Source organism: Protobothrops mucrosquamatus, unplaced genomic scaffold (assembly GCF_001527695.2).
Source record: "Protobothrops mucrosquamatus isolate PMUCROS unplaced genomic scaffold, P.Mucros_1.0 scaffold805, whole genome shotgun sequence".
In the NCBI taxonomy this organism is placed as follows: Eukaryota; Metazoa; Chordata; class Lepidosauria; order Squamata; family Viperidae; genus Protobothrops; species Protobothrops mucrosquamatus.
Window position 1 is genome coordinate 212,776 of NW_015387071.1, and position 27,714 is coordinate 240,489.

The 27,714-nt window shown below is 46.8% G+C and overlaps 5 protein-coding genes across 7 annotated transcripts; 1 reads left to right on the forward strand and 4 right to left on the reverse strand.

Moving 5' to 3' along the window:
• Positions 1–315: 315 nt before the first annotated feature.
• Positions 316–6,642, reverse strand: CCDC27 (coiled-coil domain containing 27). The gene is made up of 12 exons (XM_029284665.1): positions 6,490–6,642; positions 5,326–5,452; positions 4,526–4,663; positions 3,578–3,711; positions 3,014–3,190; positions 2,579–2,806; positions 2,220–2,406; positions 1,606–1,736; positions 1,138–1,215; positions 743–955; positions 537–641; positions 316–438 (listed from the first exon to the last, which is right to left on the reverse strand). The coding sequence occupies exons 1-12, from the start codon at positions 6,640–6,642 to the stop codon at positions 316–318; spliced, it is 1,794 nt and encodes a 597-aa protein (XP_029140498.1).
• A 1,053-nt stretch (positions 6,643–7,695) lies between these two features.
• MRPS16 (mitochondrial ribosomal protein S16) lies at positions 7,696–10,163 on the forward strand. 3 transcript variants are annotated; one of them, XM_015818852.2, is made up of 4 exons: positions 7,696–7,797; positions 8,394–8,468; positions 8,688–8,948; positions 9,674–10,163. In XM_015818852.2, the coding sequence occupies exons 2-4, from the start codon at positions 8,456–8,458 to the stop codon at positions 9,823–9,825; spliced, it is 426 nt and encodes a 141-aa protein (XP_015674338.2). In that variant the 5' UTR covers positions 7,696–7,797; positions 8,394–8,455; the 3' UTR covers positions 9,826–10,163. The 3 variants fall into 3 exon arrangements, with proteins under 3 accessions (XP_015674338.2, XP_029140494.1, XP_029140495.1); XM_029284661.1 differs by having other exon boundaries at positions 8,397–8,468; XM_029284662.1 differs by lacking the exon at positions 7,696–7,797 and adding an exon at positions 8,114–8,122.
• Positions 10,164–10,165: 2 nt separating this feature from the next.
• Positions 10,166–16,357, reverse strand: LOC107290015 (uncharacterized oxidoreductase YjhC). Its single transcript, XM_015818853.1, has 13 exons — positions 16,318–16,357; positions 15,782–15,884; positions 15,018–15,102; positions 14,588–14,661; positions 14,152–14,211; positions 13,906–14,013; positions 13,538–13,594; positions 12,958–13,088; positions 12,743–12,797; positions 12,540–12,632; positions 12,027–12,161; positions 11,848–11,949; positions 10,166–10,607 (listed from the first exon to the last, which is right to left on the reverse strand). Exons 2-13 carry the CDS (start codon positions 15,872–15,874, stop codon positions 10,446–10,448), a joined length of 1,155 nt encoding a protein of 384 aa, XP_015674339.1. The 5' UTR covers positions 15,875–15,884; positions 16,318–16,357; the 3' UTR covers positions 10,166–10,445.
• An 814-nt stretch (positions 16,358–17,171) lies between these two features.
• Positions 17,172–23,222, reverse strand: SLC45A1 (solute carrier family 45 member 1). Its single transcript, XM_015818869.1, has 8 exons — positions 22,823–23,222; positions 21,913–22,005; positions 20,945–21,169; positions 19,771–20,495; positions 19,501–19,654; positions 18,818–18,994; positions 17,865–18,070; positions 17,172–17,438 (listed from the first exon to the last, which is right to left on the reverse strand). The coding sequence occupies exons 1-8, from the start codon at positions 23,220–23,222 to the stop codon at positions 17,172–17,174; spliced, it is 2,247 nt and encodes a 748-aa protein (XP_015674355.1).
• Positions 23,223–25,710: 2,488 nt separating this feature from the next.
• On the reverse strand, positions 25,711–27,306 carry LOC107290022 (claudin-16). Its single transcript, XM_015818862.1, has 4 exons — positions 27,193–27,306; positions 26,437–26,539; positions 26,036–26,200; positions 25,711–25,913 (listed from the first exon to the last, which is right to left on the reverse strand). The coding sequence occupies exons 1-4, from the start codon at positions 27,304–27,306 to the stop codon at positions 25,711–25,713; spliced, it is 585 nt and encodes a 194-aa protein (XP_015674348.1).
• Between the last annotated feature and the right edge of the window lie 408 nt (positions 27,307–27,714).

The window sequence follows — 27,714 nt, forward strand, 5'->3', positions numbered from 1 at the left end:
CGTTATGACTTCCAACAACTTTGCGAGGTTGATGGGATGGAAATGGAGAACAGATTTAACCCAAGCCCTTCAATTTAACCAACTTTGGCGGGCAATGATTACATCGGTCAGCTTCAAGCCAGCATTTGGCCAGATTTCCTGGGTCAAAGAAGGGGACCAAATTTGGAGCGATCTCCATCGCCTGCTTGTTTTCACTGTCAAGGAAAGGAGGGGGGGGGGAAAAATCACGAGTGCCGTCGTTTAATTGGAGACTGGAAAAGGAGTAGAATGAGAAATTCAAGAGATTTTTTTTTTTAAAGGGGGTGGGTGGATTTCTTATTTTCCTCCGGCTTTTTTCTTGTGAGTCGTCGGCGGGGCAGGCTCGGAGCTGAGCGACGGGACTTTTACCCCTTTCTGCTTCAACATTTGGTGGAAGTCGAGACGGTCGGTTATGATTTTCTGAAAGACAGGGGCGTCCGTTAGGAACAGCGGGGAGGGGAGTGCCGTGGGTCTTTCCCCCCCCCCCCCCAGCCACCACTGCCTTTCCACCCTCTTACCTGCAAGGCCTCTAAAACCTCCTCGTCGGTGATTTCAGCCTGTGGAGACTTGGTGCCCGGAGTGCTGTAAGCAGCTTGGATAATTTTGCTGCGGAATCTTTCAAACTTTCGAAGAAAAGAGAGAGAGAGAGAGAAAGAGGGAAGGGTTAACGGAGAAAGGGACATCCTGCGACGCTGCCTCCTACTGCCTCGGGGGCCGGTCTTACCCGGGCGCTGACGCTCTCCAGAGTGACTCTGGTCTGCTGTTCCGCCCGTTGCAAAATCTCCAGCTGCTTCTGGAGTTCGTTCTGGCTGCTCAACTGCTTCCCGCTGCGCTGCTGGTTCACCAGGAGCTCCGACTGAAGCTGCTGGACGTTGCTTTGTAAAGAGTGGATGGTCTGGTCACGGTCCGCCAGCTGGGCTTCCAGTTTGGTCACCTCCTGCGAACAGGAGAAGGAAGGAGGAGGAGGGGGGAAAGGAAAAAATGGGCAGTCAATTCTGGGTCTTTTTCAGGGCATGCCTAAAATAGGAATAGGAGCAGTTGATCTGGGTCCACCGAGTCCACCTAACCAGGAGCAGAAATCCACAGGTAGATATCCAAGGAGGGGGGGGTTCCCCTTACCTGTCGAAGTTCGCAATTATCTCTCTCGATGGACCCCATCATTTCCTTGTGTTTCCTCTCCTCCCGCAAGTTGCAAAACTAAGAAGGAAAGGCAGAATTTGGGGGAAAAGTTCCCGCACTGGGGATTTCCAATGAGCAGGGTTTTTTTTTTTTTAAAGGGATGTATAAAAAACAAGAAAGCTGCTTGGATTTGATCCCTCTCTCTCCTTTTATCTAGTCACTAAACAATTTCCCTCTGTTATAGGAACCAGTTGCTTTTCTCCCACACCTGCTTCAGTGTCCTTGGAAGTGAATCAGGCTCTTCTTCAGCAGAATCGACAAAGTTTCATTTCTCCATCTAAACACTTTTAAAGCAACACCTCCCACCCAACTCTAATGGCAGGAAGAAACCAAGAGGCATGTAGCTGCCGAAGTTTCATTCTTGACACACGGACCTCAGTCTCCTGCAGCCCAAGCCCACGGACCAACCTTATTAGACATGGCCTCCAGCTGTTCGCCTCGTTCCCGGAGTTCCTTCTGCAACGACTCTTGATCCACATGAGCTTTCCGGAGTTGGGACTCCTCAAAAGACAACTGTCTCTGCAGGGATGAAATCGCGCCTGGAGAAGCAAGGGTAAGGCAGCCGGTGAAGCCCACCCACCCACATTTTTTCCACCCATACTTCCCTTCTTCGCCTTTTATTCCCCCAACGGACTCTAAGGAGAAATTTCCTGGTGGTGAGGACAATTAACCAGGGGAACGGCTTGCCACTAGAAGTGGTGGGTGCTCCATCACTGGAGGTTTTTAAGAAGAGACAGGACAGCCATTTGCCCGGAATGATAGAGGGTCTCCTGCTAAAGCAGGGGGCTGGATTAGAAGACCCTCATAGGGTCTCCTGCTTGAGCAGAGGGTTGGGTCAAGGTCCCTTCCATCTCTGTTAGGTCTATCATTCTATTAATCAATCAATCAATCAATAAATAAAAAATAACATTTCCCAGCAGCTCCCCCTTTCCCAACTCCCTGACACTGAAGGGAAATGCCAGAGCCGCCTCCGGGTTCTCGAGCTTTTTTCCACTCCAGGTTCTCGAGCTTTCTGGAGGTACCTGTGGCCAGCTCGTACTCGTTCCGCGCTTTCTGCAGCTCTTCGTACAGGAGTTCGTTCACTTTCTGGAACTCCAACAGCTTGTAGAGGATCAAGGTGCTCTCCGATTCCTCCCGGTCGCTCGATTCCCCTTCCCCCAATTTCGAGTCGCTGCTCGAAAGATTGTCGTCCTCCAGCTCCACCAGGCTCTTTTTTCCGCCCAAGGCGAGAGGCGGGGAAACGGAAGAGAACCGTCACCGTCGCGATTGTGGTTGCGTTGTTATTTATTTGTTCGTACTGTTATCCCGTCCACGCACTTCTCCAGATCGCTTCCCATCCCTCTTGGCAACACCACCACCACCACCTTTTTTGCGTCCTTACCTCCTTCTCCATCTGTTCCAGCTCCTCCTGGTCTTTCAAGAGCTCCTTCTTCAGGATCAAGGCTTTCGAGTCCAGCTTCTGCTCCGATTGGCTCAGCAACGCTTTCAGACGCTCAAACTCCTGGCTGGATTCATCCGCCAGATCCAGACGGAGGGAGGGAGTGCTCTTCCATTCCGGCTGCAACAAGGAGCTGGTGCCCAGCAGCTGGCTGAAGCCCCATTCTGCAGCCTTGGGGGAAAAGAAGATTTGGAAAGCAAGCAACCGCTTAGAGAGGGCTGGGCAGCAGCATATAAGCCTATTGCTACTGCCATTCATAAATCTCGCTAAAGAAAACTTGGTGGCTTGGAGGGGGAAAGAAAAAAAAACCAAAAGCAAACAGGTCCTGGCAGCTATCCAGGCGCGAGATAAAGAAGCAAAGAAAGAGAGGGCGGCTACCTCAATCGAAGTGCTCCCTAAAAACGTGGCCTGCCATTTTTGCAGCTGCTCCAGCTGTTTCTGCATTGCCTCGACCTCTTCCCGCAGGACCGCGATGACGGCATCCTTCCGGGTGCACTCGGCTTCGTAAGGAGCGAGGCGGGCCAATTCCTCTCCCATCTTATTCAGACTCACATCCTGGGAAGGGAACCAAAATTCCTCAGCCGAACGTCCCCCGCTTAATCTTAAATACCCACCCCCCACCCCGCGTCCAGATTTCCCACTGTTAGATCTCCACGGGACTCGGAAGGGGAACAAGCCCCGCCTGTTCCCTGCAAACTGCTCCCTTCACTAAAGGAAGTGTTGTAAACCGAGGACTTCCCGTGGAGTTGCCCCGCAAGACGTTTGTCTTTAATAAAAAAAAAAATCCTGATTTTAATAAACTTTGCCAGTCGGAAAAGGAGCCAGGCGACTCCCGATTTTGGGCCTTCCGTGGGCGAACACAGCTCTCTCTCCCGATCCTGTCCCAAAACATCTCCGGGGAAAGTCGTTCCTTCCGTTTGGCTGCCGGGTTCAAATCCTCACCTTCTCGTGAAGTACAGGGATGTACCATGGCATCTTGTTCCCGGAGCGGATTTTAATGTTGCTGGGGGGGACGATGCCTTCGGTAAAGCTCTTCCACTTGGGCAGCACGACTTCCGAGGACAAAGAGTGACAAACTGGGAAAGGTGGAAAGAGAGAGAGAAACGTCACTCAAAGCCAACCCGAAGAAGGCAGGCTGCTCCAAAAGGTTGTGGGGTGCCCCCTTTTGGTTAGGGGGAGGAAACAGAGGCTGGCCTATAGAAGAAAAGGGGGAGGAAACAGAGGCTGGCCTATAGAAGAAAAGATTTGTAACTCTGGGGTTGAACTGTGATGCTCAGTGAGTTGGGTGGCTTCCTTGCAGATGTTTCATGACCCAACTAGGTAACATCATCAGTGCTAGAAGGGAATGGGGGTTATGGAGAGGAGGAGGAGGAGGAGGAGGAGGAGGAGGAGGAGGAGGAGAGGAATAGGACGGTGGGGTCCTTGGTGCTCTCTGAGTTTGGTGCCTTTCTTACAGACGTTTCATGACCCAACTAGGTAACATCATCAATGCTAGAAGGGAGTGGAGTTGGCGGAGAGAAGGACTTATAGTGGAGTGATATATATAATTGAATGTAAGCGCTAATGTAGTTTTGTGTTCTGGGTTTAAAATGAAGGGGTTTTTTTTTTTATCCCCTTTATGTATAATATTTGAGTATTTGTTAAAAGTTAGTAAAATATCAAAACTAGGAAAAGTGTTTCCTCCCTTTAGGCATAAAATTAAAATTGAAATAATATAGAGGATTCTCTTAATGTGAAGAAAGTATGATAAAGATTAATGATTAAACAGAAGCATAGATTATTATTCCCCACAGGAAGGACCGATGCTGCTTTAATGCTATAAATCTCTCCTGGTTTTGGGAAGGTTCTGGGAAGAAAACCTTGTCACTGAAGCCAGACAAAGACACTTACATCTGATGCGACTTCTCGAGTCCCAAACTTCGGGATTTTGGATAAGGGAATTCCAGTCTTCCAGGGAGATCTGGGAAGTCAGACTCATGGTGCTGAGGTTGGATGGGAGATCCCCAGACTTTAAAATGCTGCTCTCTGCTGGGGAGAGGAATGGGGTGAGGTGGGGACAGCAAGGAGAGAGAATCCAGTTCTGACTCTTTCACGTCTGGGATGGTATTAACTGCCTTGGGCCGGGGGTTGGACTAGAAGACCTCCAAGGTCCCTCCCAGCCCCGAGATTCTATGTAATTCTAGCATTAAGTTTGAAAACTGTGGGTTCACACAGCACTAAACTACGGTTTGCATTAGCACGAAAAGTATACATGTAGTCCTTGAATTACAACAGTTCATTTAGTGGCAACACTTTAAAAAGTGACGTAGGACCTTTTTTTTTTTTACACGTACGACCCTCGCAGCACGCCTAGGGGTCATGCAATCAAAATTTAGACGCTGGGCAACTGCCTCGTATTTACGACGGTCGCAGCATCCCGGTGTGTGTGCATGTGTGTGTGTGTCTGAGACATGATTCCCCTTCTGACAAGCAAAGTCGATTAACAACCGGTTCTTAACTTAACTGCCGCAGCGATTCACTGAGTGGCGAGGAAAGGGGCAAAATGCATTTTCACAACGGTCTCGCCTAGCAAAGGGAAATTTGGGATCATAAGGACCCCTTTTACTGTGCGATTTCGCTGACCACCCGCCAAGCCGTGGGCGGGGGCATCATGGAGGCCAAGCAAGTGACAAGTCGATGATGAGTTTTACCGAGGGAGGCTGATGTGGCCTGGTGGCAATACTGAGGACATCCTGGCCGTTTCAGGAAGCAGCTCTGAAGCACCGCCGAGTCAGAAAAATCACTGGATACGCTGGAAGTCTTCCTCTGCTGCTCAGCCTGGGAGAGGAGAGAAAGTTAAGACTCAACTCCCTCCGCTTATTGGTAAGCAGGAGGTTTCTCCAACTTTAACCAAAGGACGAGCTGGAGACTGGAAAGACCCTGGAGAGTTTTCCTTCCTAGTGAAAAGGACTAGGGGGGACATGATAGCAGTCTTCCAGTATGTGAGGGGCTGGAGGGGGTCACATTATTCTCCAAAGCACCAGAAGGCAGGACAAGAAACAACAGATGGAAACTAATCAAGGAGAGAAGCAACCTGGAATTAAAGACAAATTCCCTGACAGTGAGGACAATTAACCAGTGGAACAGCTTGCCACCAGAAGTTGTGGGTGCTCCATCACTGGAGGTTTTTAAGAAGAAATTGGATAGCCGCTTATCTGGAATGGTATATAGGATCTCCTGCTTGAGCAGGGGACTGGACTAGAAGACCTCCAAGGTCCCTCCCAGCTCTGTTATTCTGATTCTGGATATTATTTTGGAGACCAAAGGAGATTTTGGAGACACTTGGAAGTGTTTTCAACTAAGCTACGGGATTTACACTACGCAGATTGTGATTTTAGGATTCGGAGCAGCAGGAAGACCTAGGAAATGGCGTTAACTGAGCAAACAGGTGGTCCTCGGCGTACAACAATTTGTTTAGTGATCATTCAAAGTTGTAACGGCACTGAAAAAGGTGACTTAGGACCGTTTTTCACACTTACGACCATTGCAGCATCTCACTTGGCAACTGGTTCATATTTCTGAGGGTCGCGGTGTCCAGGGGTCATGTGATCCCCTTTGGTGACCTTCTGACAAGGGAAGTCAAGGAGGGGAGCTGGGTTGACTTAACAACCTTGTTAATAATTCAACAACTCCAGTGATTCACTTAAGCACTGTGGCAAGAAAGATTGTAAAATGGGGCAACAGCTGTCTCGCTTAGCAACAGAAACCTTGGGCTCCGTTGAGGCCATAAGTCAAGGACTACCTGTATTAATACCTTTCCAAATATTAATACGACTAATGGCCCTTTTGCAAACCAAGCAGGAGGCATTGCCTACCTGTTTCTCATAATAAAGCCTGACCGCATGAAATGCTTTACTGGGGTGGATTTTCTCACTGACGGGACGAGTCCACAAAAGGGTCTGCTGTGGGGAACTCGTCTTCCGCAGCTCACTTATCCCCTTACTCATTAAGGTAGGGTTTTTCTCCATGATTGCAGAAACCTTGTTCTCTCTTCCACCTAAAAAGCCCTAGAAATAAATAAAAAAAATCAAGTTTTTAAAAATTATTGTGCACCATGAAGTTGTTATCGACTCCTAGGCAAATAAATAGATTTTTTTTTTTTACCCATGACCTGATCTTAAGAGGGGAAATAAAGAGTAGATTATCTTTCTGGCTGTATTTATTTCATTTCTTGGAAAGAAATGACTGCGATTTAAGGATAGATGGAGGGATAAATAGGTAGGTAGGTAGGTAGGTAGGTAGAGATAGATAGATAGATAGATAGATAGATAGATAGATAGATAGATAGATAGATAGATAGATAGATAGATAGATAGATAGATAGACAGACAGATATAGACAGACATAGATATAGATGATAGATAGATAGATAGATAGATAGATAGATAGATAGATAGATAGATAGATAGATAGACAGACAGATAGATAGATAATGGATGAATGGACGGAGACATCAGCAAACATCCCAAATACTCCAGTATGTATATAATATATATCAAATACATATATCAAATATATATAATTCACATATTATATAAAATAATAATATAGTAATAGAAATAGGAGTCAAAATGCAGGATTGGTAGCCAGGCTGAACTCTTCCTTTCTGGCGGCTTGAGGGGGGGGGGGGCTAATCCTTAGATTTGCCAGGCTGGGGCTTATGGGGATGGTAGTTCCCCATTTGCAAAAGCCAGCAGGTTGGAGGAAACCTGCTTACCTGCCCGAAAATAAACACATACAATAATGCTTAATATACTCTTGTGAATAAACCGCCTGTCATGGTAATTCACAATTGTGTAATAACGCACCAACTAGGCTCAAAGGCTCTCGGGCCTCCATTCAAGTAGGCTAACGGTTGCATAGCAACGTGGGAGGAAAAGCGACGCGCGGCGCGATTACGTCTTCTCCGCGACAGAGAGGCGCATGCGTAGTCGAGGATATAGCGGACGAGAAAGGGCACCTCCGAAGGCGCCATCTGATTGGGCGGCCCGGATTCCCGGGGCTGCGCGCATGCGCTTGAGGCTTGCGCTGGATCGGCGTGGGTTTTGGTTGGGAAGCTCCCGGGGATCGAAGGATCGCTCTTTCCGGGCCACTGGGTCCGGGATCGCGGCTTACCTTTGCAGGTAAGGCGGAGAGTCACCAGGTGCAGCTTATTCATCTCGGACCATAAAAATAATAATAATAATACTTGGATCAACTGCATCGGTTGAATTGCGGGCTGCCTTTTGCAAGAAGCTGCCACAATTGCACGGCATGCGCGGGGGGGGGAACTCCTCCCGTTGAATCAGCGCCTTGCAAAAAGCGAGTGGCTCCGCTTTCCCTCTTGCAGGGCTGCTTGCAATGCTGCAGAAATTCAACAGGTGCAGCTCGCTGCTTTGCAACCTGGGTGCAAGAAGTTACTTGTTTTCAGTGCTGTTGTAACCTTGAACAGTCCCTAAACAAACTGTCGTAAGTCAAGAACCACCTTTATTTATGTTTTTATATTTGTAGGGTTGATTTCAGTTTTTCAACTTTTAAGCTGCGTGGACTTCAACGCCCAGAATCCCCCCGCCAGCATTCTGGGAGTTGAAGTCCACCCAGCTTAAAGTTGCCCAGGTTGAGAAACATTGGTTGTGTGAATCGCCTCTCAGCTTCCTTGGAGCCTCTTTCCCTTCTGGTTTTAAATAAAAATACCATTTTGCAAAAACTTGGTTTTTTTAATCCCTCTGCTCTTTCCCAGCAGCCATCTGGACTCCGTTACCCTGGTTTTTTTCCCCCCTTTCTCTGCTGGAAAAGGACATCATGGTTCAACTAGGTAAGTGGCATTACAGAATGCTTTATATATCTCCATGCCCATACAGCGGGCTCCAACACATAGCAGTTATAGCAGGAAATGGAAGAGGGAGAGAACACAGGCTGAACCATGGTCATTGTTGCCGTTGTAACTTCAAACAGCCACTAAATGAATTGTTGTAAGCTGAGATCTAACTCGATTGCTGACTGAGGATGTCTGCCCCCAATTTCCTCCCAACAGGACGCCCCCTGCTGAAGAAGTACCGCAGTGTCCGGGTGGTCATCCGGCTATCCCTCGGCGGTTGCACCAACCGGCCTTTCTACCGGATCGTAGCCGCGCACAACCGGCGCGCCCGGGACGGCAAGTATCTGGAGCAGATCGGCTGCTACGACCCTCTGCCCAACCGCTACGGCGAGAAGATCGTGGGGATCAACTTCGACCGCTTCAAACACTGGTTTGCTTACGGAGCCACCTTGACCAAGCCGGTGGAAAAACTGATGGGTAAATGCACCCCTTTGGTTTGGATCACAGGTTGCCCTCGACTTAACGACCGCAGTGGAGCCTGAAAGTTCTGTCGTTAAACGAGACATTTGTTAAGCGAGACATTTGCCCCATTTTACGACCTTCCTGGCCACTGGTGTTAAGTGGATCCCTGCAGCTGATATGCTAGTAACCCGCTTATTAATTGAACCTGGCTTCCCCACTGACATTGCTTGTCAGAAGGTCACAAAAGGGGATCGGTCGTTAAGCGAATCACTGCAGCTGATAAGTTAGTCACAAGACCATTTCAATCAATCAATCAGAATAGAGCTGGAAGGGACCTTGGAGGTCTTCTAGTCCAGCCCCCTGCTCAAGCAGGAGAATCTATACCCTTTTCAATCAATCAGAATAGAGCTGGAAGGGACCTTGGAGGTCTTCTAGTCCAGCCCCCTGCTCAAGCAGGAGGCCCTAGACCATTATAGCGACTACGAGCGACTTACAAAGATGGGGAAGCCGATGGAATGTTGCAAGTCGTGCGATGTCTCGCTTAATGACTGCAGCAAAAGTGGCTGTAAAGTTGGGTGCAGTCATGCAAGGCCTTCCTCAATGGCAAAATTCCCGGTATGGCCACAATAACTCCTGGGCTCCCCGTGTGCTTGATATTTTTCCTATTACATTTGCAAATGATGCTCAATGCATGGAGTGATGCATTTCTTTAAATATATATATATATTTTAAATGTTTAGGTCTTTCTGGCTTTTTCCCCCTGCATCCGATGTCCATCACAAACGCTGAGCGGTTAAGGAAGAAAAAAGCCCAGGAGGCAGAAAAAGCAGCTGAAAAAGGAGGAGGAGGAGAAGAAGATTTGGAAGAAAAGCAGGAACATCAGCAAAACTGATCAATGGAGCGAGAGAAAAAAAAACCTCACAGCCCGTTGGAGACTGAAAGGATAATGTTGATTTTATTTTATTTTTTCCTTTTTTTAACCGCACGGCATTGTGACGTGCCACTACGAAACCTCGCCCCGAATTCAAAAGAGGCGCGTGCATCAAACAGCCTGCCTAGGAGTGCGCAGGGCAGGGTCTGCGCAATCTGGAACTCGGGGCTTCCTAGCCTAGTTCACGCGGTTCAATCCCAAATTCAAACGAAAACCCGCTGAGGTTTGGGTTCGAACGCCAGGAGACGGTTCCAAGCCGCGGGGACGGGCTTTGGCAGTTTTAGCTGATTTATAAATAAATTTTAATTTTCTGCAGTTTTCAATAAGGTGTATGGTAGCTGCAAGCAGAAATGTAGCTGTCTTTTTCAAGGGGGGGGGGAAGGAAATGCATTTTCCCGCAGTCGGAAATCTAGCATTAAGAACAGAAAAATGTTTTTTCTGAAATAGGGACATTTGAGACGGCAGCAGCCCCCGTCTTGGGGTCTTCCTTGGTGAGTGGACGATAGGCGCAGTAGTCACAGAGAAAGTCACTTCAGAAGCTTCGCAGGGGGCTTTGAGCCAGCCCAGCAGGGGTTTTGTAGTCATTTGTCGTGTGCATCGGCTGGCTGTGGGTGCGAGTTTTCGGATCCTGTTTCTATCACCACCACCCGGTTTTCCCTTCGGGCTTTCTCGGCTGCAAACACCAAGAGGTGAGAACGGAGCGTCTCTTCGGCGCTCGTCATTATGCGAGACGGATCATTCTCCTGTTGGAAAAGGAAGGAAAGAGTTTCAGGGAATCCCATCTCGTGCTATGTAACTAGTCCTCAATTTACCACAGTTCATTTAGTGACCAAAATTGCAACAGTACTGGAAAAAGCGACTTAACGATCATTTTTCATACTTAACGACCATCCCAGCATCCCCAAAAGTCATAAAATGGGGCAAAACTCGCTTAAGGGTCTCACTTAACAACAGAAATGTTGGACACGATTGCGGATGTAGGTCGAGGACTACCTGTGCTAGCTAAGGATGGGTCACCTTGTGGCGAACAAATTTAAGAAATCAAAATAAAACAATGGGATTTTGTAGTCCGAAACGGCCACGTTGGGGAAAACTAATTCATCCTAGTTAGTAGAACTTGCATGGAGCATTGCAGTCTTGAGTTTTACTGTGGTTTTTTTTTTAATAAAAGGGGGGGGGAACAAAACCACTTAACCGATACGGCCGAGACGAAGTTGTGGATCAAATAATAATCCGCGCCGCAGTGACCGTCTAAACAAGCCGGGATGTCGGGCGTCAAACGGGGAAAAAACGAAGTTCTTTTTTTCTGAAGGAAGTCAAAAATCTCCACCTCTTCTCCCCCCCCTTTGCAGGAAAGCTCGCCCTGGGGGGAAAAAAAGACGAGCAGAGAAAATAAATTATATTTTTCTAATTGCAAAACCACATTGGGGAGGGGGAGAAAGGGAAAATAAAAGGCTGGGTTGTAGGCTCAGGAAACTCCATGGAGAGTTAAAAGGAAGTTTTTCACTGGGAAAAAACGAGAGAAAATTTCTATTCCTGGCACAACAGCCCTATAAGGTAGGCCAGGCTGAAAGGCAGAAGTAATAAGCAGGGTTTATCTGGGTTGCGTTGCCGTCCTTACTTCCCCACCGCAATGATTAACCGCGAGCTGTGATGGTTTACAACAATATCTCTTATTCTTTTTGACTTGATTGATGGACTTCAATTCCCAGCTCGGCTGGCTTGGGAATTCTGGGAGTTGAAGTCCACAGGCCTTAAAAGTCACCCAGATTGGGCACCCCGTGATCATACCTGAACTAGCCACTTTTGCCTATCAGTCACACTTCCGGCTTTACGAGTGGGAACACCCCAGCCCATTGTGGTTTACACATTCCACCATGCTTAAAACAAACCAAGATTCGGTGCAATCTCGGATTCGGGAGAAATATTCCCATTTCCACGTCCATTTTTCAAATGCCCCAAATAGGCATTTCAGCTCTTAACCTTGGTTCCATAGATGGTGGTGGTTCGCTCCCCCAGTTTTTCCGTAAAAGCCACCATCGTGAACGCAGCCGTCGCCCCGCCTTCAAATTCCATATTGACCACCTGAAAAAAACCCATAAAATTTAAGTTCAAGGACTCTGTTGCTCCGGAAAAAACGACGGACGAACGCAAGTGCGTACCTGGTGGCTGACGACGTCGTTGTCACAATCGTAAATGCATCTTCCGTACGGGCCGAGTCGCAAGGCTTCGGTCAGCGTTTCTATATCAGACCCCCCGTTGCTGCAGACCACCGAGACCGGCCAGTTAAAAACACCCTGGGGTGAAAGGAATTAGCACCGCTGCAAGATTAGGGGAGATTTTTGAGGATTTCTGGGGTCCAGTTTCCCAGCTGACATTAAAGGAGATCTGGATTATTATTTTTTTAAAGGCTGCATGCTGAATTTACACATTGCATTCAGCCCCAAAAACCCAACACCCTGGTAATTAAATTTAATTTTCAATCCAATTAAAAATTCAATTAAATGGTATAGGTTCTCCTGCTTGAGCAGGGGGCTGGACTAGAAGACCTCCAAGGTCCCTTCCAGCTTCTCTTCTCTTTATTATTTCTATTCTATTCATTATTCTATTCTATTCTGTTCTTCTATATTCTCTATTCTGTTTTGTTCTGTTCTATATGTTATGATCCAGTTTACCTTTTCTGCACGCTCCAGGTAGATCTTCCGGGCAGAATAGGCACAATTTGATTCCACCGAACAGTCTAAGCAGCGAGTGCTAGCTCCTTCAGGCTGGAATGAAAACAAAATAAAAGGCAAATTTAATGAACTACCCAAGTAGTCCCCGTTTTATGACAGTTCCACTCCTATGCCACCCCATCAAACCAGATATAACGACAAACCTTGTTCTCTTTTGTGAAATGCAAGAGGTGTCCGAAAGAGGAAACTTGTAAACATCTGAAAGGACAGGAGAAAAAACAAAATATTTGAAGACTTAAGCACAGAGGTTGTGTCCAAGAGGACATGCAGTCCTCTACTTACGACTACAATTTCTGTTGCTACGTGAGACATTTCTTAAGTGAGTTTTGCCTTGTTTTACGGCCTTTGCTAGTCCTACCTTTTATTCCCCATCCAAAAATTGATCAGGTCGATATCGTGGCAGGATTTAGCCAATAAAGAGAAAGAACTTTCGCTTTCGTTTCTCCAGTTGCCCCGGACAAAGGAATGGGCAAAATGCCAGAAACCTATCTAGATGAATAAAAGGGGGGGAGGGGGGAAAAGGCAATTGATACCCTAGAAAGGCTGAAATTTAAAAAAAACAGGCATTTCGATGACCGTAATGCAGTTTGTCAACAAATGGAAAACTCATTCAACAACTGTCCTGCTTATCAACAGACATTTTGCCCTTAATTTTGGGTCATAAGTGAAGGATTACCTATATAGAAGATCAAAGCTATGGGGCAATTTATATTTGATGAGTTCCCAACCAGAATAAAACCAGTTAGGTAACGCTGCCTAGTGGTTAAGAGCGATTAATCTGAAAGTGGAACTTGGAGGGGGGGGGGCTTAAGGAGCATAAAATCTCAAAACTGAAAAAAAAATGTATTTAAAAAAAAATTAAACACGAGAAGGCGACACAACGGGAGCGAAGGACACACTTTTTACATAAAGTACATCATCTTAGAAAGAATTCTTACAGGTCCCAGATGTTGAATATGGCAAATGTCGCCAATCAAGCCAGCATCTAGCAATTCCTGAAAAAAAAAAATAGAGAAAAGCTTGGTTTCAATTTTTTTCTGTCTTTATTTATTTTATTTATTTTGTGGGATATGGGGTTCATGAAAGCTGTTCTATCCATGATTAGAACATCATTACTTGGGGCCTTTGGGAGCGAACGTTTGGTGGGGGAAAAAAAAAACCAAATTCAAATGCTGGTCCCTCTTATCTTTGTCTTAACATCGCCAGCCAAATCTGCCGTTGGAAAGAGAGACATCATACTGTCGAGACAAGAGAGGTCATCTAGTCCAACCCCATGTCCCCGGTTGGGTGCTTAAGAACACATCACCTTGATCTTCAGGGTGACTGGATGGTAACGGAGCACGTGGCACACGGCAAGGATAACATGATTCCTCTCACAGGCCCGAACAACCTCTTTGCAATCTTCTGCCGTCACCTAATTCATAAGCAAAGCGTTTTTTTAAAAAAATAAAATAAATAATAAAATTGTTACATAAAAATAATAAAATATTTTCATAAGCCCCAAAGTACTTTTGTTAACATTAGTAATAAATAACACCTTGCCAAAACTTACCGCCATGGGTTTTTCTAACAAGATGTGATATCCCTTTTGTGCAAAAGCTACTGCAGGTGCCTGACGAAAAGGAATAATAATAATAATAATAATAATAATAATAATAATAATAATAATAATATGAGCTTCAAATAAATTTGATAAAGAAAGCACAACTGCAAAGTATGGACAGAGCAAAAAACACCACCAAACACAGAAGAAGGACCATTAATTTTTTTTTTTTTTTTTTAAAAAAAAAAAAAAAAAAAAAAAAAAAAAAAAAAAAAAAAGATTGCATGGCTTCAAAAGTCTTTTTTTTTTTTTCTCTATAGGCGATTTTTTTATTTTCAGTTTCTGGTGGCAGGGATGCTCCCGGTGACACAAAAACCCCTGCAAAGTGCAATACAGAAAAATGACAATTAAAAAACAATAATAAAAAAAACAGAAGTGAGACCACCTTATGGAGTCTGTCCGGAGTTGTGATAATCACAGCGTCGGCAAATTTTTCCCGTTCCGCAGGGGCAATCCAGTCTTCAAAAAAGAAAAGCTGTTTGTATTCAAGGGATAAAAGGGGACGCTAAAAATATTTAGTCTGCTGCAGAAGAGATGCACAGCGAATTGGGGGATTCCTATGACCAGAAAATCAGAAGGGGGGCATTAGAGGTCATCTAAGTCAACCCCCATACTCAGGGCAAACTTCCCCCAAAATTGGCTCCTTTAAATAATTTTAATTTTTGTTAGTGATTTTTTAAATAATTTTTTTGAATTTGTTTTTTTTTTTTAATGGAATTAAAAAAAATATTTTAAAAGGAATCGGGTTTTTTTGCAATGGGGATGAGAGGGGCCATTTGAAGGAAAAGGAAGATTAAAATCCAGCAGGTCCCAACCGTCAAAGACATTTTCCGCTGGGATCTTGTGCGCGTCTTGTAGTTTTTTACGGACGATCTCTCGAGGATCAGCCACGCCAACCACCTGCAATGAAGAGAAATCAAGCACCATTTTAGAAAGCCTGTCTGTCTGCAGGCTAGGAACATCTGTCCGAATAGCCTGTGACTCACTTCTGGTCCTAACCGGTCGTAAATCAAGGACCAACTCTTCAAAAAAAAAATACACACAGCTGCTTGAGCGAGGGGTTGGACTAGATGACCTCCAAGGTCCCCTAGGAGTCTATGATTCTGAGATAGATAAGATACATGACAGACAGAAGGTAGGTAGGTAGGTAGGTAGGACTGAAAGGGAGGGAGGGAGGGAGGGAGGGAGGAAGGAAGGAAGGAAGGAAGGAAGGAAGGAAGGAAGGAAGGAAGGAAGGAAGGAAGGAAGGAAGAGTGAAGGGAGGGAGGGAGGAAACTTCTTGTATCCCAAATGCTGTTTTATTTTGTCACATTTGGAGGAATAATATTAAAATATGTCTATGGAGATTCTCAGTCATCCAGGTCATAGTCAACATATTAAACATTAAAACCTGTAATCCTGTTTTTAAATAAAATACAAAATATACATATGTGCCTTTTAAAGAAGTTTTTAAAAGGTTTGACTGAACATACCCACTGTCGGGGATTTTGCCGGATCTGTCTGAATGACATAAAATGTCTGCTCAAAAGAAAAAAGAAATATTAAGTAATAATTACATTAATCACCACCAGGATTTTACCTTCATGCGATCCGGGTAATATAAAGCATAGGAAGAATAATTCTTCCCTCGGTTTCCTGCGCCAATAACCAAGACGGTGATTTGACGAGACATTCCGACAGACCTAATCAATGAAAGAATGGGTTAAGAAAGCCTTTGGAACCATCATCCACTCCTTGTGTGGGATTCAGACATCAGGCTAGAAATCAGGAGATCCTGAGTTCAAGTCCTACCTTAGCCCTGAAAGCCAGCTGGGTGCCTTTGGGCCAATCACCAGGAGACGCTGAGTTCTAGCAAAAGGGTCTGGTTTTTTTTTTAAAGGGCCCCTTTAAAAAAAAGAGACGCCCCTTCCAAGATCCAAGCCCTTTCCTAGACAAACCAGGATCACCAATCTCTGTTTCCTATATAGACAAACCTGGACCACAAAACCTATTGTTCTTTTTTGCAAAAAATTATTCCTTGGCATTTGCAAGAAATTCCTTCTGCTTTCCGTGTTGTTTTCCCGACAGGATCACCCATTGCACTAAAAAATAAATTAAAAAAAGGAAATTACTCACCCATCAGAATAATGGCAGCAACTGTCTCAGATACAGACAATTAAGCAGACGCTGGCGAGGCCACGCCCCCCACGCCCCCCTCCTGGCTCCTCATTGGTGCGAGGCTCTTTCTGCGGAGCGCCGACGTCATGAAAACGAAAGGGATCTTGATTGGCCGGCAGAGTGAAACCCGAAAGCTGATTGGTTAGAACTTGAAACAGTTAAAAAGGCATCAGGAAGGGCGCCATTCATCGTTTTAGACTTTAAGTTTTAATTTTAATGTTAAATTTAAAATGTGCGTTAAGCTGGGTTATAACTATAATAAAGGTTAGATTTGATTTAATTTGAATTGATTTGGGCATGGGTATTTTTATTTTTTTTTGCAATGCTGTTAATTGCGGACAAAGAGATGGTGCATAATAATTAATTTTTTCCTCTAAATTAGTGTTTCTCTACTTCCGCAACTTTGGAGATGGGTGCACTTCAACTCCCAGAATGCCCCAGCCTGCCTTCTTTAAAGACTTCCGCTCCCAGAATTCCCTCTGGCAGCATGTTCCGGTATGAATCAGGAATTTTGCCCTCCTATTTCCGGAGTCAATAAAGGGAGTAGCCGCTCCGTGCAAGCCCTTCCTTGCGATCTAGAGCAGTGGGTCAGGCTAGATGATCTCTTGAGACCCCTACCACCTTTGACATTTTGATATTCTAACCCCAAAAGGGGGGAAAAAAAGACAGCAGCCATCTTGGATATTTTTTTTTAATTAGATATGCATCTGTGATTATCCTTCCCGCCCCCTCAAAAAAAAAAAAAAGAGGGGGAGCATGGCACACGGGCCCTGAATTGCTAATTTTTTTTTTTATTATTTTTTTGCCCTCCTTCATATGCTCAGCATCAGTGGTTGCTGTTCGTCAGTCAGTTCCTCCCCTGGGGGGATTTGGTAAAAGACGCAGAGCGAGGAATACAGGCAGCCCACGAAAGAGACCACGCTGGCGAAGTACATCACCCCGTTGGCACTGCCCACCGCGGCCGTTAAAGGACCCATGACGATGGAGACCAGAATCTGGGCCAGGAAATACTGACAGCTGAGGAGGGAGATGTCCACCCCCATGCCTCGCTTCGTCCCGTCTTTGCTGGTGCCGACAAACTGTTTCGCGAAGGACGAAAGAGAAAGGGGAAAAAAAAGAAGATTAAAAAGTTTAAAAGGTGGCCGAACTTCCTAGCTCCGTGCCTTGGATAACTGCACGGCAATAATAATAATTATAGAGAAAAAAATGCCTAGACAATACTGTAATTATAGAGCAGTGTTCCTCATCCTCGCCCACTTGAAGAGGGGTGGACTTCAATTCCCAGAATCCCCCAAGCAGCCATAATGATCCCAGAATTCTGGGGGTGGAAGCCCAGCTCTCTTCAAGCTTGAGAAACGCTACCATCGAGTAAAAAGTTAACTCATTTCTACACAACTTCTAAACGCTTAGAGCGTTCTTTTCTAAGCGACTCCCCTCTGAAAGAGGAGGGCCCTCTGTGCATGCCCAGAGACCCTACGGCCGAGGAATTTGAGCAATTGCAATACCTGTTTACTTTGATAGTAGTCACACAGCAAGGAATAAGGGAGCGTGCAGAGGGTGGAAAACAGCACTCCGTAGGTGACGCAAAGCGTCAGGATCACGTAGATATTCCGGGTCAAGGTAGCCAGACCGGTGCCGAGGCCAAAAACTAAATATGCTATAAAATACAGCGTGCGGATGCTGAAATATTCTTCCAGTTTCTCAAGGGAGGCTGCAAAAGGAAGGAAAGTCCATTCACGGCCTCAGCGTACGTAACCCAGCTCATTCAACTGGGAAACTGCAAACTGCAAATGCGTTAATTGCAAATAAATTATCCGGAACAAACCTATCTCTGAGATTTTCATTATGCATTTGATTAGATTATCCATGCTTTTTTTTTAAAGGAAGGAGAGGGGGGAGGGAGGGAGGGAGGGAGGGAGGGAGGAAAAAGATGAAGGAAGGAGAGAGACAAAAGAAGGAAGAGAGATGAAGGAAGGAAGGAAGGAAGGAAAAAGATAAAAGAAGGAAGGAGAGATGAAGAAAAGACAAGAAAGGAAGGAGAGAGATGGAGGGAAAGAAGGAATGAAAGATGAAGGAAGAAAGAGGAAGGAAGGAAGATAGAAAGAGATGAAGGAAGGAAAGACAAAAGGAAAGAAGGAGAGAGACAAGGAAGGAAGAAGAGAGAGGAAGGAAGGAAGGAAGGAAGGGGAAAAAAATAACCATAGGAACTTTCCACCGTAACTTCAGAATTAAACCCACCAGTGGAATAACTCTTCAAAACCTCAATGAGACAACCCTTAAAATGGGCGCAACCTCCTCTTTAAAGGACGCCTCTTGACATTACCGTGTCTGTAAAGTGGTATAGCCCTCTCAGAGGTCAGGACATCCTTCCCTGCTCCTGAAAACCCACCGCCTGATTCCCCCCTCCCCCGTGTCATCCCCACTTGCGTCGCCCAAATCGAAAAATCCCACCGATTACCCGAATACAGGGCCGCGCTGAACGCATAAATGCACATGCCCCAGCACCCCATGGTGACGCCGGCATTGTATCTCTGGCGCTCGTCTGAATCCGGGGGGGCTTTGGGGTTCCCCTGGTAGACCACCTCTCCCATGAAGTCGGTGTAGAACAGCAGCATCCCTTCAAACGACAGCCAGCCTGAGAACGGGATCAGATCACAAGAAACACGTCAGAAGAAACAGATCATCAGAGATGGGTAGAAAAGATGGTTTCCCCCAAGCTACGTTTTTCAAATGAGAATCCTTCCAGTCCTTGATGACCTATGCTTTCCCCCCCCCCAGGCACAAACAAACCAGGATTTACCAGCCACAATACACCCAGGGCCAACCCACATCCAAAAACCACTTTAGGACTTAGCTTAACCTACCGGTTGGCTGTTGTGAGGTTAAGCAGGTGAGAAGGAAAAAGGAGAACCGCAGAGATCTCTTTGCCCTCCTAGAGCTACTGTGTTTCTCAACGTCCGCCATTTTAAGAGGCGAGGACTTCAACTCCCAGAATTCCCCAGCCAGACATGCTGGCTGGGGAATTCTGGGAGCTGAAGTCCTCGCCTCTTAAAGTGGCAGAAGTTGAGAAACTCCGTCCTAGATGAACAAAAAAAAAAAATCAAACCAAGGTTGGAAATAATCTTTTCTTTTTTCTTTTACCTAGGAAGTGGTTGATGCAAAGGTTGCGAAGGACTTTTGGCATGTGACAAACGGTGGAACACAAAAGCTTGATCGACAGGGGCTGTTCGAAGACTTCGTTCGAGCCGTTCAACTCGCTCTCGTACTTCACCCCGTTCAGCAAAATATTTGCTACCTGCATCCAAAAACCGGTGCTGGATCAGTTCAAAAGGGGCGCACAGGAAGCTCACAAACCACAATGCAGTGTGCCCCCAAATGAGAATTACAAGCAAGGCTGCTTTTCCAGCTCACCTGTTGGCTGAACGTGACATTCCTTCGCCGAGAGCTTTCTGGAAGGTTCCCGGTGATGATATCCGGGATGGCCAAAGTCTGCGGCCGTTTCAGGATCCCCGACGAACGGGGTTTGATAGCGTCCAAGGACCCCACCCTCAGTCCTTCCCTGCCATTTTCCCGGCTCTCCAGCGCAGCATTTTCAGGGCAATTAAACTCCTCTGGAGCTCTGGGCAGGCTGACCCTGACCCCCTGCCCTGGCAAGCTTCCGGGGATGGACAAGTAGGCGTCAGTCCCACTGGTGAAGCAGTCAATGAGGACGCTGTCGATATTTGAGGTGCCGAAGGAGGAGGCGAAATCGTTCAGCCCTGTCAGAGAGCTGTCCCAGCTGATCAGGCTCCCGTACCGCGGAGTCAGTGGGCTGAGGGGAGACATGGGACTGCTAAAGTTGGCGTACACGCGGACCGGGTTTTGGGACCCCGCAGAGCTGTCGGGGGGACACTCCTCGAACAGCAGCGGGGGAGAGGGCGGGAGCGTCAAACTGGGGCTCTTCATGATCTTCTTCTGCTTGCCGAAAGACGGCAAGGGCTGTTCGGGGATGCTGACCAAAGTCAAGATGGTGGCCAGCACCAGGGTGATTGACGTAAAGATGTAGATGACACGCAGCTGTCCCCCCACGGCCTTCCCGAAGGCGGTGCCGTTCCAGTTAATCCCTCCGACGACGTAGCCGAAGCCACCGCCGAGTCCTGCGAGGAAGGAAGCAAAGTCCGGGTCAGTTTTCTTTCTGGATCTTTAGAAAGAGGCAGATTCTTTTTTCCAGTAAAGGAAAAAGAGGCAGCTGCTTTGAAGAGTTCCCAACATATGGATGCAGCTCTTTAAAGCAAATGGATGCAGCTACTTTAAAGAGTCGTAAACAGTTGGATGCAACTATTTTAAAGAATTGCAAATAAATGGATGCAGCTACTTCGAAGAGTAATAAAACAAATGGAGGCAGCTACTTCGAAGAGTAATAAAACAAATGGAGGCAGCTACTTTAAAGAGCTGCAAACAGGTGCCTGATTCTTTTGCCTTAAATCAAAGCATGACACGACTGGCTCTGAATTCGAGAAACTGAGTCTCCCCAGTGGGTTTGGCTTTACGACTGTTGGGAAACATCTAGCAACGACTCAAGAGCCAGGCGTTGTGGGGAACTTACCGGCTAAAAGAGCATGGATGTTGAGCGCCCGGTCTTGATCCGCCGGGCGACAGACGTCAATCATGTAGGCATGGCTGGGGTTGTCAGCAGAGTCGGCACAGAAATCCATCAAGATGACCCCGCAGATGGTCAGCGCGATGCCCCATTTGTGATTGTTGCCTGTGTCGGAGACGGCAGTGCCGATATCCCGGCCGTTCAGCATCAGGGAGAGTCCCACCAGCGCCCCTGCAAAGCAGGCAGAAACGTCCACCGGAAGAACCGTACAATCACGCAGGCAATGGGCCATAACGCCCCCATTCCCACAACCACCCATTTCTGCAAAGCTTGTTATGTTGCACCAGGGGTTAATTCATGAGGGTTTGTTACGCAAGTGGTAACCAGAATCAGACTGAAAATGGATAGGCAGCTGATGTCACAACTCAGGTCAAATGATGCCCTGGTCGCTGTGACATCACTGTGACGTCATTGTGACCCCTCTAGGAAGGCTAGCGGTTGGCTTCTCTCTTCTTCTGACGTCGCTTCTCTCTTTCTCTACCTCCAAATCCTTCTACCTCTCTTTTCTTCCAGATGTCAGTTTACGCACGCTCCCTGGGTGGATTCACACAATCCAGAGAAGCAAATAACTCCAAGCAGGGCGCCCGTCGTGCAAAAGTGCACGGCATTCCCCTTCCCCCCCTTAAAACCCCTTCCCCAGAAGGACCCTTTGACCTGCCCAAGGCTTACATCTGCCATAAATACGGAAACATCTTTTCTTCCACAAAATAAGGATCAGAATCAGGCTACAATTGAGCGACACCTTCCCTGCATAACTGACGGGCAGGAGCACATCTCCAAACCGGCTAAAAGCAATAAGCCAATCGCATCTCCCCGCAAGCAGAAAGGTAGCATGTCGGTATTTTAACTCAGACTTTCTTAAATGGGATATAGCTTTCTTGAGTGCAGGGAGTTCCCCCCCCCTCCCCAATTACCGATTGCCAGGACGAGGATGAAAGGTCTTCTCCGACCCATCGGGGAGGTGCAACGGTCACTCCAAGCCCCCAATAAGGGCTGCAGCAAGAAACCTGGGATGACAAAGGAAATTGGGGTCAAGGGACTTGTCTGTCCGTGTTAGTAGACGTGTTTTTGATGGATCCTTGTTTAGGCTGTTATTTATACTCAGCAGATCCCACCTCCTTCTGGCACTGATGATGTTACCAAGTTGGGTAATAAAACGTCTGCAAGAACACAAGCTCAGAGAGCACCACAGTCATCGTCGTCCTCCTCCTTTTCCTCCTCCTCCTCCTCCTCCTCCTCCTCCTCCTCCTCCTCCTCCTCCTCCTCCATGCAAAGCAACTCCCTTCTAGCACTGATGACATTCTCTAACTGGGTCATGTAACGTCTGCAAGACAATGTATGCTCAGAGAGCACCAAGGACCCCACAGGTATCCTCCTCCTCCTCCTCCTCCTCCTCCTCCTCCTCCCTCTCCTCCTCCTTCTCCTCTCTGCAAACTCCACTCTCTTCCAGCACTGATGAGGTTGCCTACTTGGTTCATGAAACGTCTGCAAGAAAACCACCCTGCTCAGAGAGCACCCAGGACCCCACAATTCAACCCTAAGCTGCAAATATTCTCTTCTGTCAGATAGAATCTTGAAAGATCAGCCCAGTTCGCCACTTCTCACATCAAAGAGCATCAAGATGGCTTAATCTAGAGCCTCCTTCTCACCCTGCCTCTTTTCCCGGGGCGTAGTCGCTGGTTACTTTCTCCCTAACAGCTCTTCTTCCCAAGGCTCTCCTGACAAGAGCCGAGAGGTGGGATCTAACCGTCCTACGCGGGAAAAACCCCACGGCATTTTGGACTTTCCAGACCCCCCCCCCGTCCCCGATTTTAACTGCCTCACCCAGGATCGGACTGATAAACCACACCATCCCGTACAGCTGATCGGGAAGGCCCATCTGCAGCAGGGCCGGCGTGACGAAGGCCGTCTCCATGGCGTAGCTGAACTCGATCCCGAACAAGATGAACCCGTTGAAGAGCAGTTTCAAGAAAGATCTCTCCTGGTGGATCTCTACGAAGGGGGCCCAGTCCTTCGGGCAGGGGGTGTTGGGGGGAGGAGGCGGGGAGGGTCCGACCGGTTTCCTCCGCTTCGGGTGCCTTTTGAAGTTGTTGGCCCGATGGCTGATGTGCCGGGGGACGGAGCCGGAATAATTCACCACTTGAGTCCTCCAGAGATCCGGAGAAGAGACGGTAGGGAAGAGCAATTCGCCGGACGGACTCGTGAGGACCGTCGGACCGCTCATGTTGGACTTGCTGCAAGGAGCAGACATTGTGCGTTTACTTGTCGGGGACGACCTGGCTGGGCCCAAAAGAGGGAGAGGTAAAACGTGTCAGCAGTCTCGAATCCCTGCGCTCCCAATAAGGCATTTGAGACCAGCCTTCAAATTTGGGCCGGAAAGTTAAGCTCATCTCCCTGACATGCTAGATTTCTAATCGCGGGGAGAGCTACTTTCACAGAGCCATCTGCCATCTGCCAAAGATTTTGATTTGGGAAGCTGATCGATGGAGATCCAAGGAAAAAAGACTGCCCTAGCTAAAGGGACCGTTTAAATTTGGGCGGAGCATGCAGTGACAATAATGAAACATTTTCTGGCTTATTCTACCAAGCGCCTGAGAGAAGCAATCTGGAAATAAGGAGGAATTTCCTGGCAGTGAGGACAATTGACCAGTGGAACGGCTTACCACCAGAAATTGTCTAAAATGGGATAGGGTCTCCTGCCTGAGCAGGGGGTTGGACTGGAAGACCTCCAAGGTCCCTTCCAACTCTATTATTCTATGCTCGATGGCTTGCCACTGAGCGATGGGGAAAGCTTCCTTCTGCTCAGAAATCTAAAATCAAGAGGACTAGAAACTTGGGGAAAAAATCAGCACAGGGGAGCAAATGCAGGGCATCTCCCTCCTGGCCTTAACAAGCAGTTTTAATTGGTGGGGGGGGGAAGGGGATTGAGGGAAATCATGGCCCATTTAGGAAGGTGGGAGTCTGGATACGGGAAACCCCCCCCGTCTCTCCCTTTGTCTCCCCCCCACCAGCCAAGGGGATGGGGGAGATGCAGCTACCGGACGGACAGACGGACAGATGGATGGAGGCTTGGCTCCTGGATCCTCTGCAGGGCCTGGAGGCGAGGCGGTTGGGTACCAGATGTGGGGAGATCTCACCTGGATCACGAGGGATGAAGGAGCATCCTTGGGAGACGGGACCTGGATTCCTGCAGCTCCGCCTGGAAAGATCAGGGGTCCAGCTCCCCTGCTCACTTCATCCGCCCCCTCCCCATAAGGAAAGCTAGGGGTTCAGGCTGGGAGGTGATGTCACCAGCCTCCGCCCTCCTCTGCTCTCCCCCCCCCCAGTTCCGCAGACACCCGCCCACTTGCTCTCCCCCCCTCCTCTTCTTAAAGGGACAGGACGGCAGGAAAGCTCATCCTCTCTGCTTTTAGCTGATGGAAGTTGGGGGGGGGAGATCCAAATGTGATCTATGAAATAAATAAAAATATGGTTTTTTTGCCAGGCTAAAGGAAGACGTCCAGCTTTGGCTGGGAAAGGAGGCTGTGCAGCATTGTCACCCTGTGGAACTCACTGCCACAATAAAATAAAATAAAATAATAACAAAAAAATGAAATAAATAAAATAAAATAAAATAAAAAAACAAAATACAATAATAATAATAAAAAATAAAATAAAATAAAATAAACATAATAAAATAATGAAATGAAAAATATAAAATATAAAATAATAATAAAATAAAATAAAATAAAATAATAAAATAAAATAAAATAAAATAATAAAATAAAATAATAAATAAAATAAAAAATAAAATAAAATAAAAAATAAAATAAAATAAAAAATAATAATTAAAAATAAAATAAATAAAATAAAATAAAAATTATAATAAAATAATGAAATGAAAAAATATAAAATAAAAAAAAATAAAGTAAAATAAAATAAAATAAAATCTGGGAAATAATACCTGCATCCAGGACAGTCGGGTACAATGTGCAAATTTAGACCCACTGATCTTTTCATCCTTTGCAGTTTCCCCTCTTCCATTTTCCAACCAGTAAAATCTCCTTAGGAAACTAAGCAACAGATTTCCAATTCATTTTTATTTTTCTTTCAGTCCACTGACATTCCAGAAACCTAAGACAGATTTCTCCTTTTCAACCGATGCTTGCTTCTTCCATCCTTCACAGCAGACCAGGTCCAGTACAGAGACATGTTTTGCTTAGCAACAGAAATATTGGGCTCCATTGCAGTCATAAATTGAGGACTACCCCACCGGGTTCAACATAGGCAAATTGTTATGTTCCCCCCCCCCCAAGCTTAGAGTAGACAGAAAGACTGGAACAATTTTCTCTTTTAAAGCATCTCCCGTTGCCCTCCCCAAATGCCAGGATGCGAGAGACGGGATCTCCGAACGCCGATTCGTACATCAGACGCGGGAAGCGACGGCGTACATTTTGGAAGTTGATCTCTGCAAAGTTGGGGGGGCACCACGAGACTTCCTGCCCAGGTCAGCTCCTGTTTAACGACCAGGAAGCAAAAGTCAGATTGCAACGGGATGCAAAGGCAACATCTGGGTTGGCTAGAATAGAATAGAATAGAATAGAACAGAATAGAATAGAATAGAATACCTGTAGAATAGAATAGAATAGAATAGAATAGAATAGAATAGAATAGAATAGAATAGAATAGAATAGAATAGAATAGAATGTAGGGACAATGTCTATCTACCCATTTCACTGACCTGTATAGGAACAATGAAGACAGCACGACAGGATAAGGCAGGCCACCAAATTTCCCACCGAGCCAATCAATCCCAGCCAGCAAGACCACCCAAAGTCCTGGTGGGCATCCAGAAAGACGTTGTGAGGCACGTGGGCAACCCTCTCCAGGTAGGCGTTGACGGCGTAGCAGAGGGAGCCCACCAGCCCCAGCGCACCTGGGCAGGTACGTCAAGAAAAACGACCATTGTTATTAGTCTCGCTTAGCAACAGAAAGCTTGGGCTCCGTCGTGGCGGTAAAACAAGGGCCAGCTGTATAACAAGCACGATGTATGCTTACCTCCGGTCCCGAGTGCCAATCCAGCCACCGAGTGCATCTTCTGTTTTATCTGTGGCTCATCCTGGAAGATTTTGATGCAATCCAGACCTCCCGCCAAGAGCACCAGGGCGCAGCCCGAAAGCATGTCAGCAGTGATCAACAAAGCTCTCGTCACCACAATTTTCACTGCCGGGGAGCAAAACGGTCAAGTTAACAGAAATAACAGGGCTGGAAGGGACCTTGGAGGTCATCCAATCCAACCCCCTTCTCAAGCAGGAGGCTCTAGATCACTTCAATCAATTAATCCAGGGAGAAAATGTTTGGCTGAATTGCTGGAAAAATAGTTGTTGTTGTTGTGGTTGTGTCGACCGCATTGTTCTGAACGGACCGAAGAATGTTGTGTGTTGCGTTAAGCCACTTACTGGGGTGTTCTGCTAAAATGGAATCGAACTGATCGCAGGTCTTAATGCCGTCCTGCAGGTTCGTGACGCACTTCCGCCAGAGTCCTTGGCATTTGTGGCTGACCTAAGAAAAGAAAGGCGATTGGCTTAAGCTACAGGTAGTCCTCGAATTACGTCCGTCGGAAGATACGACGGGCTTCCCGAAAGTTACATCGTGATTCAGGTTCGCCGACATCCAGACCCTTCCAGTCCCTGGTCACATCATTGCCTTTTGCGATGCTTGGCAAGGCCGCCGGCAGCATCCTACGGTCATGTGATCCCGATTGATGATGATTTGGGTAGAAACCAATCACCAGGAGACGGGGAGTTGTAGTCGCAACTTAGCCGTGAAAGCCGGCTGGGTGACATTGGGCCAATCACCAGGCGACTGGGAGTTCTAGTCCCACCTTAGCCATGAAAGTCAACGGGGTGACTTTGGGCCAATCACCAGGAGACTGGGAGTTCTAGTCCCGCCTGAGCCATGAAAGCCGGCTGGGTGACATTGGGTCAGTCACCACGAGACTGGGAGTTCTAGTCCCACCAGCCTCTCAGCCTTCCCTACTTCCCATTTAATCCAGGGGAAAAAAAACCACGCTTCTATGGGACTTTTTCAGAGGAAGAAGGAAGAGAAGATAGAGAAGGGAAAAACAGATTTCAGGTACGCACACACACACAAACACACACTCAAAGACACACAGACACACAAACACACGCCGTTGGCGTTTTCCTGACACTGACCTCCAGGCTATCATCGGCGTTCACGATCCAGCAGTCGGACCAGGTCGCTGCCCCCAGGAACACGGTGGAAAGCAGAGCCACAAAAAAGCACGCCAGCTGCAAAGCGGCCGCCATTTTGGCAGAACTGGAGGAAAGCAAAATAAAGCTTTTAACAGAAGAAGAGGGATGGAAGGGACCTTGGAGGTCTTCTAGTCCAACCCCCTGCCCATAGCGATATTAATAGAAGAGCATTCCCAACGTTGTTGGAGGATCAATTTTAAAAAGCGGGAGGTCATTTAGTGTAACCCACTCTCCACCAAGGAGTATAATTATTTATTTTGAGCATTGGGTAAGCCTGTCCATTGTGTTTAAGTCATTATCGTGATACAGTCAGCAGGTTCAAAGCTCTTTCTCTTACTCTTTCTTTCTTTCTTTCTTTCTTTCTTTCTTTCTTTCTTTCTTTCTTTCTTTCTTCTTTCTTTCTTTCTTTCTTTATTTTTCTTTCCTGCCATTTTATTTTTTTTATTTTTTTGCTGGCATGTT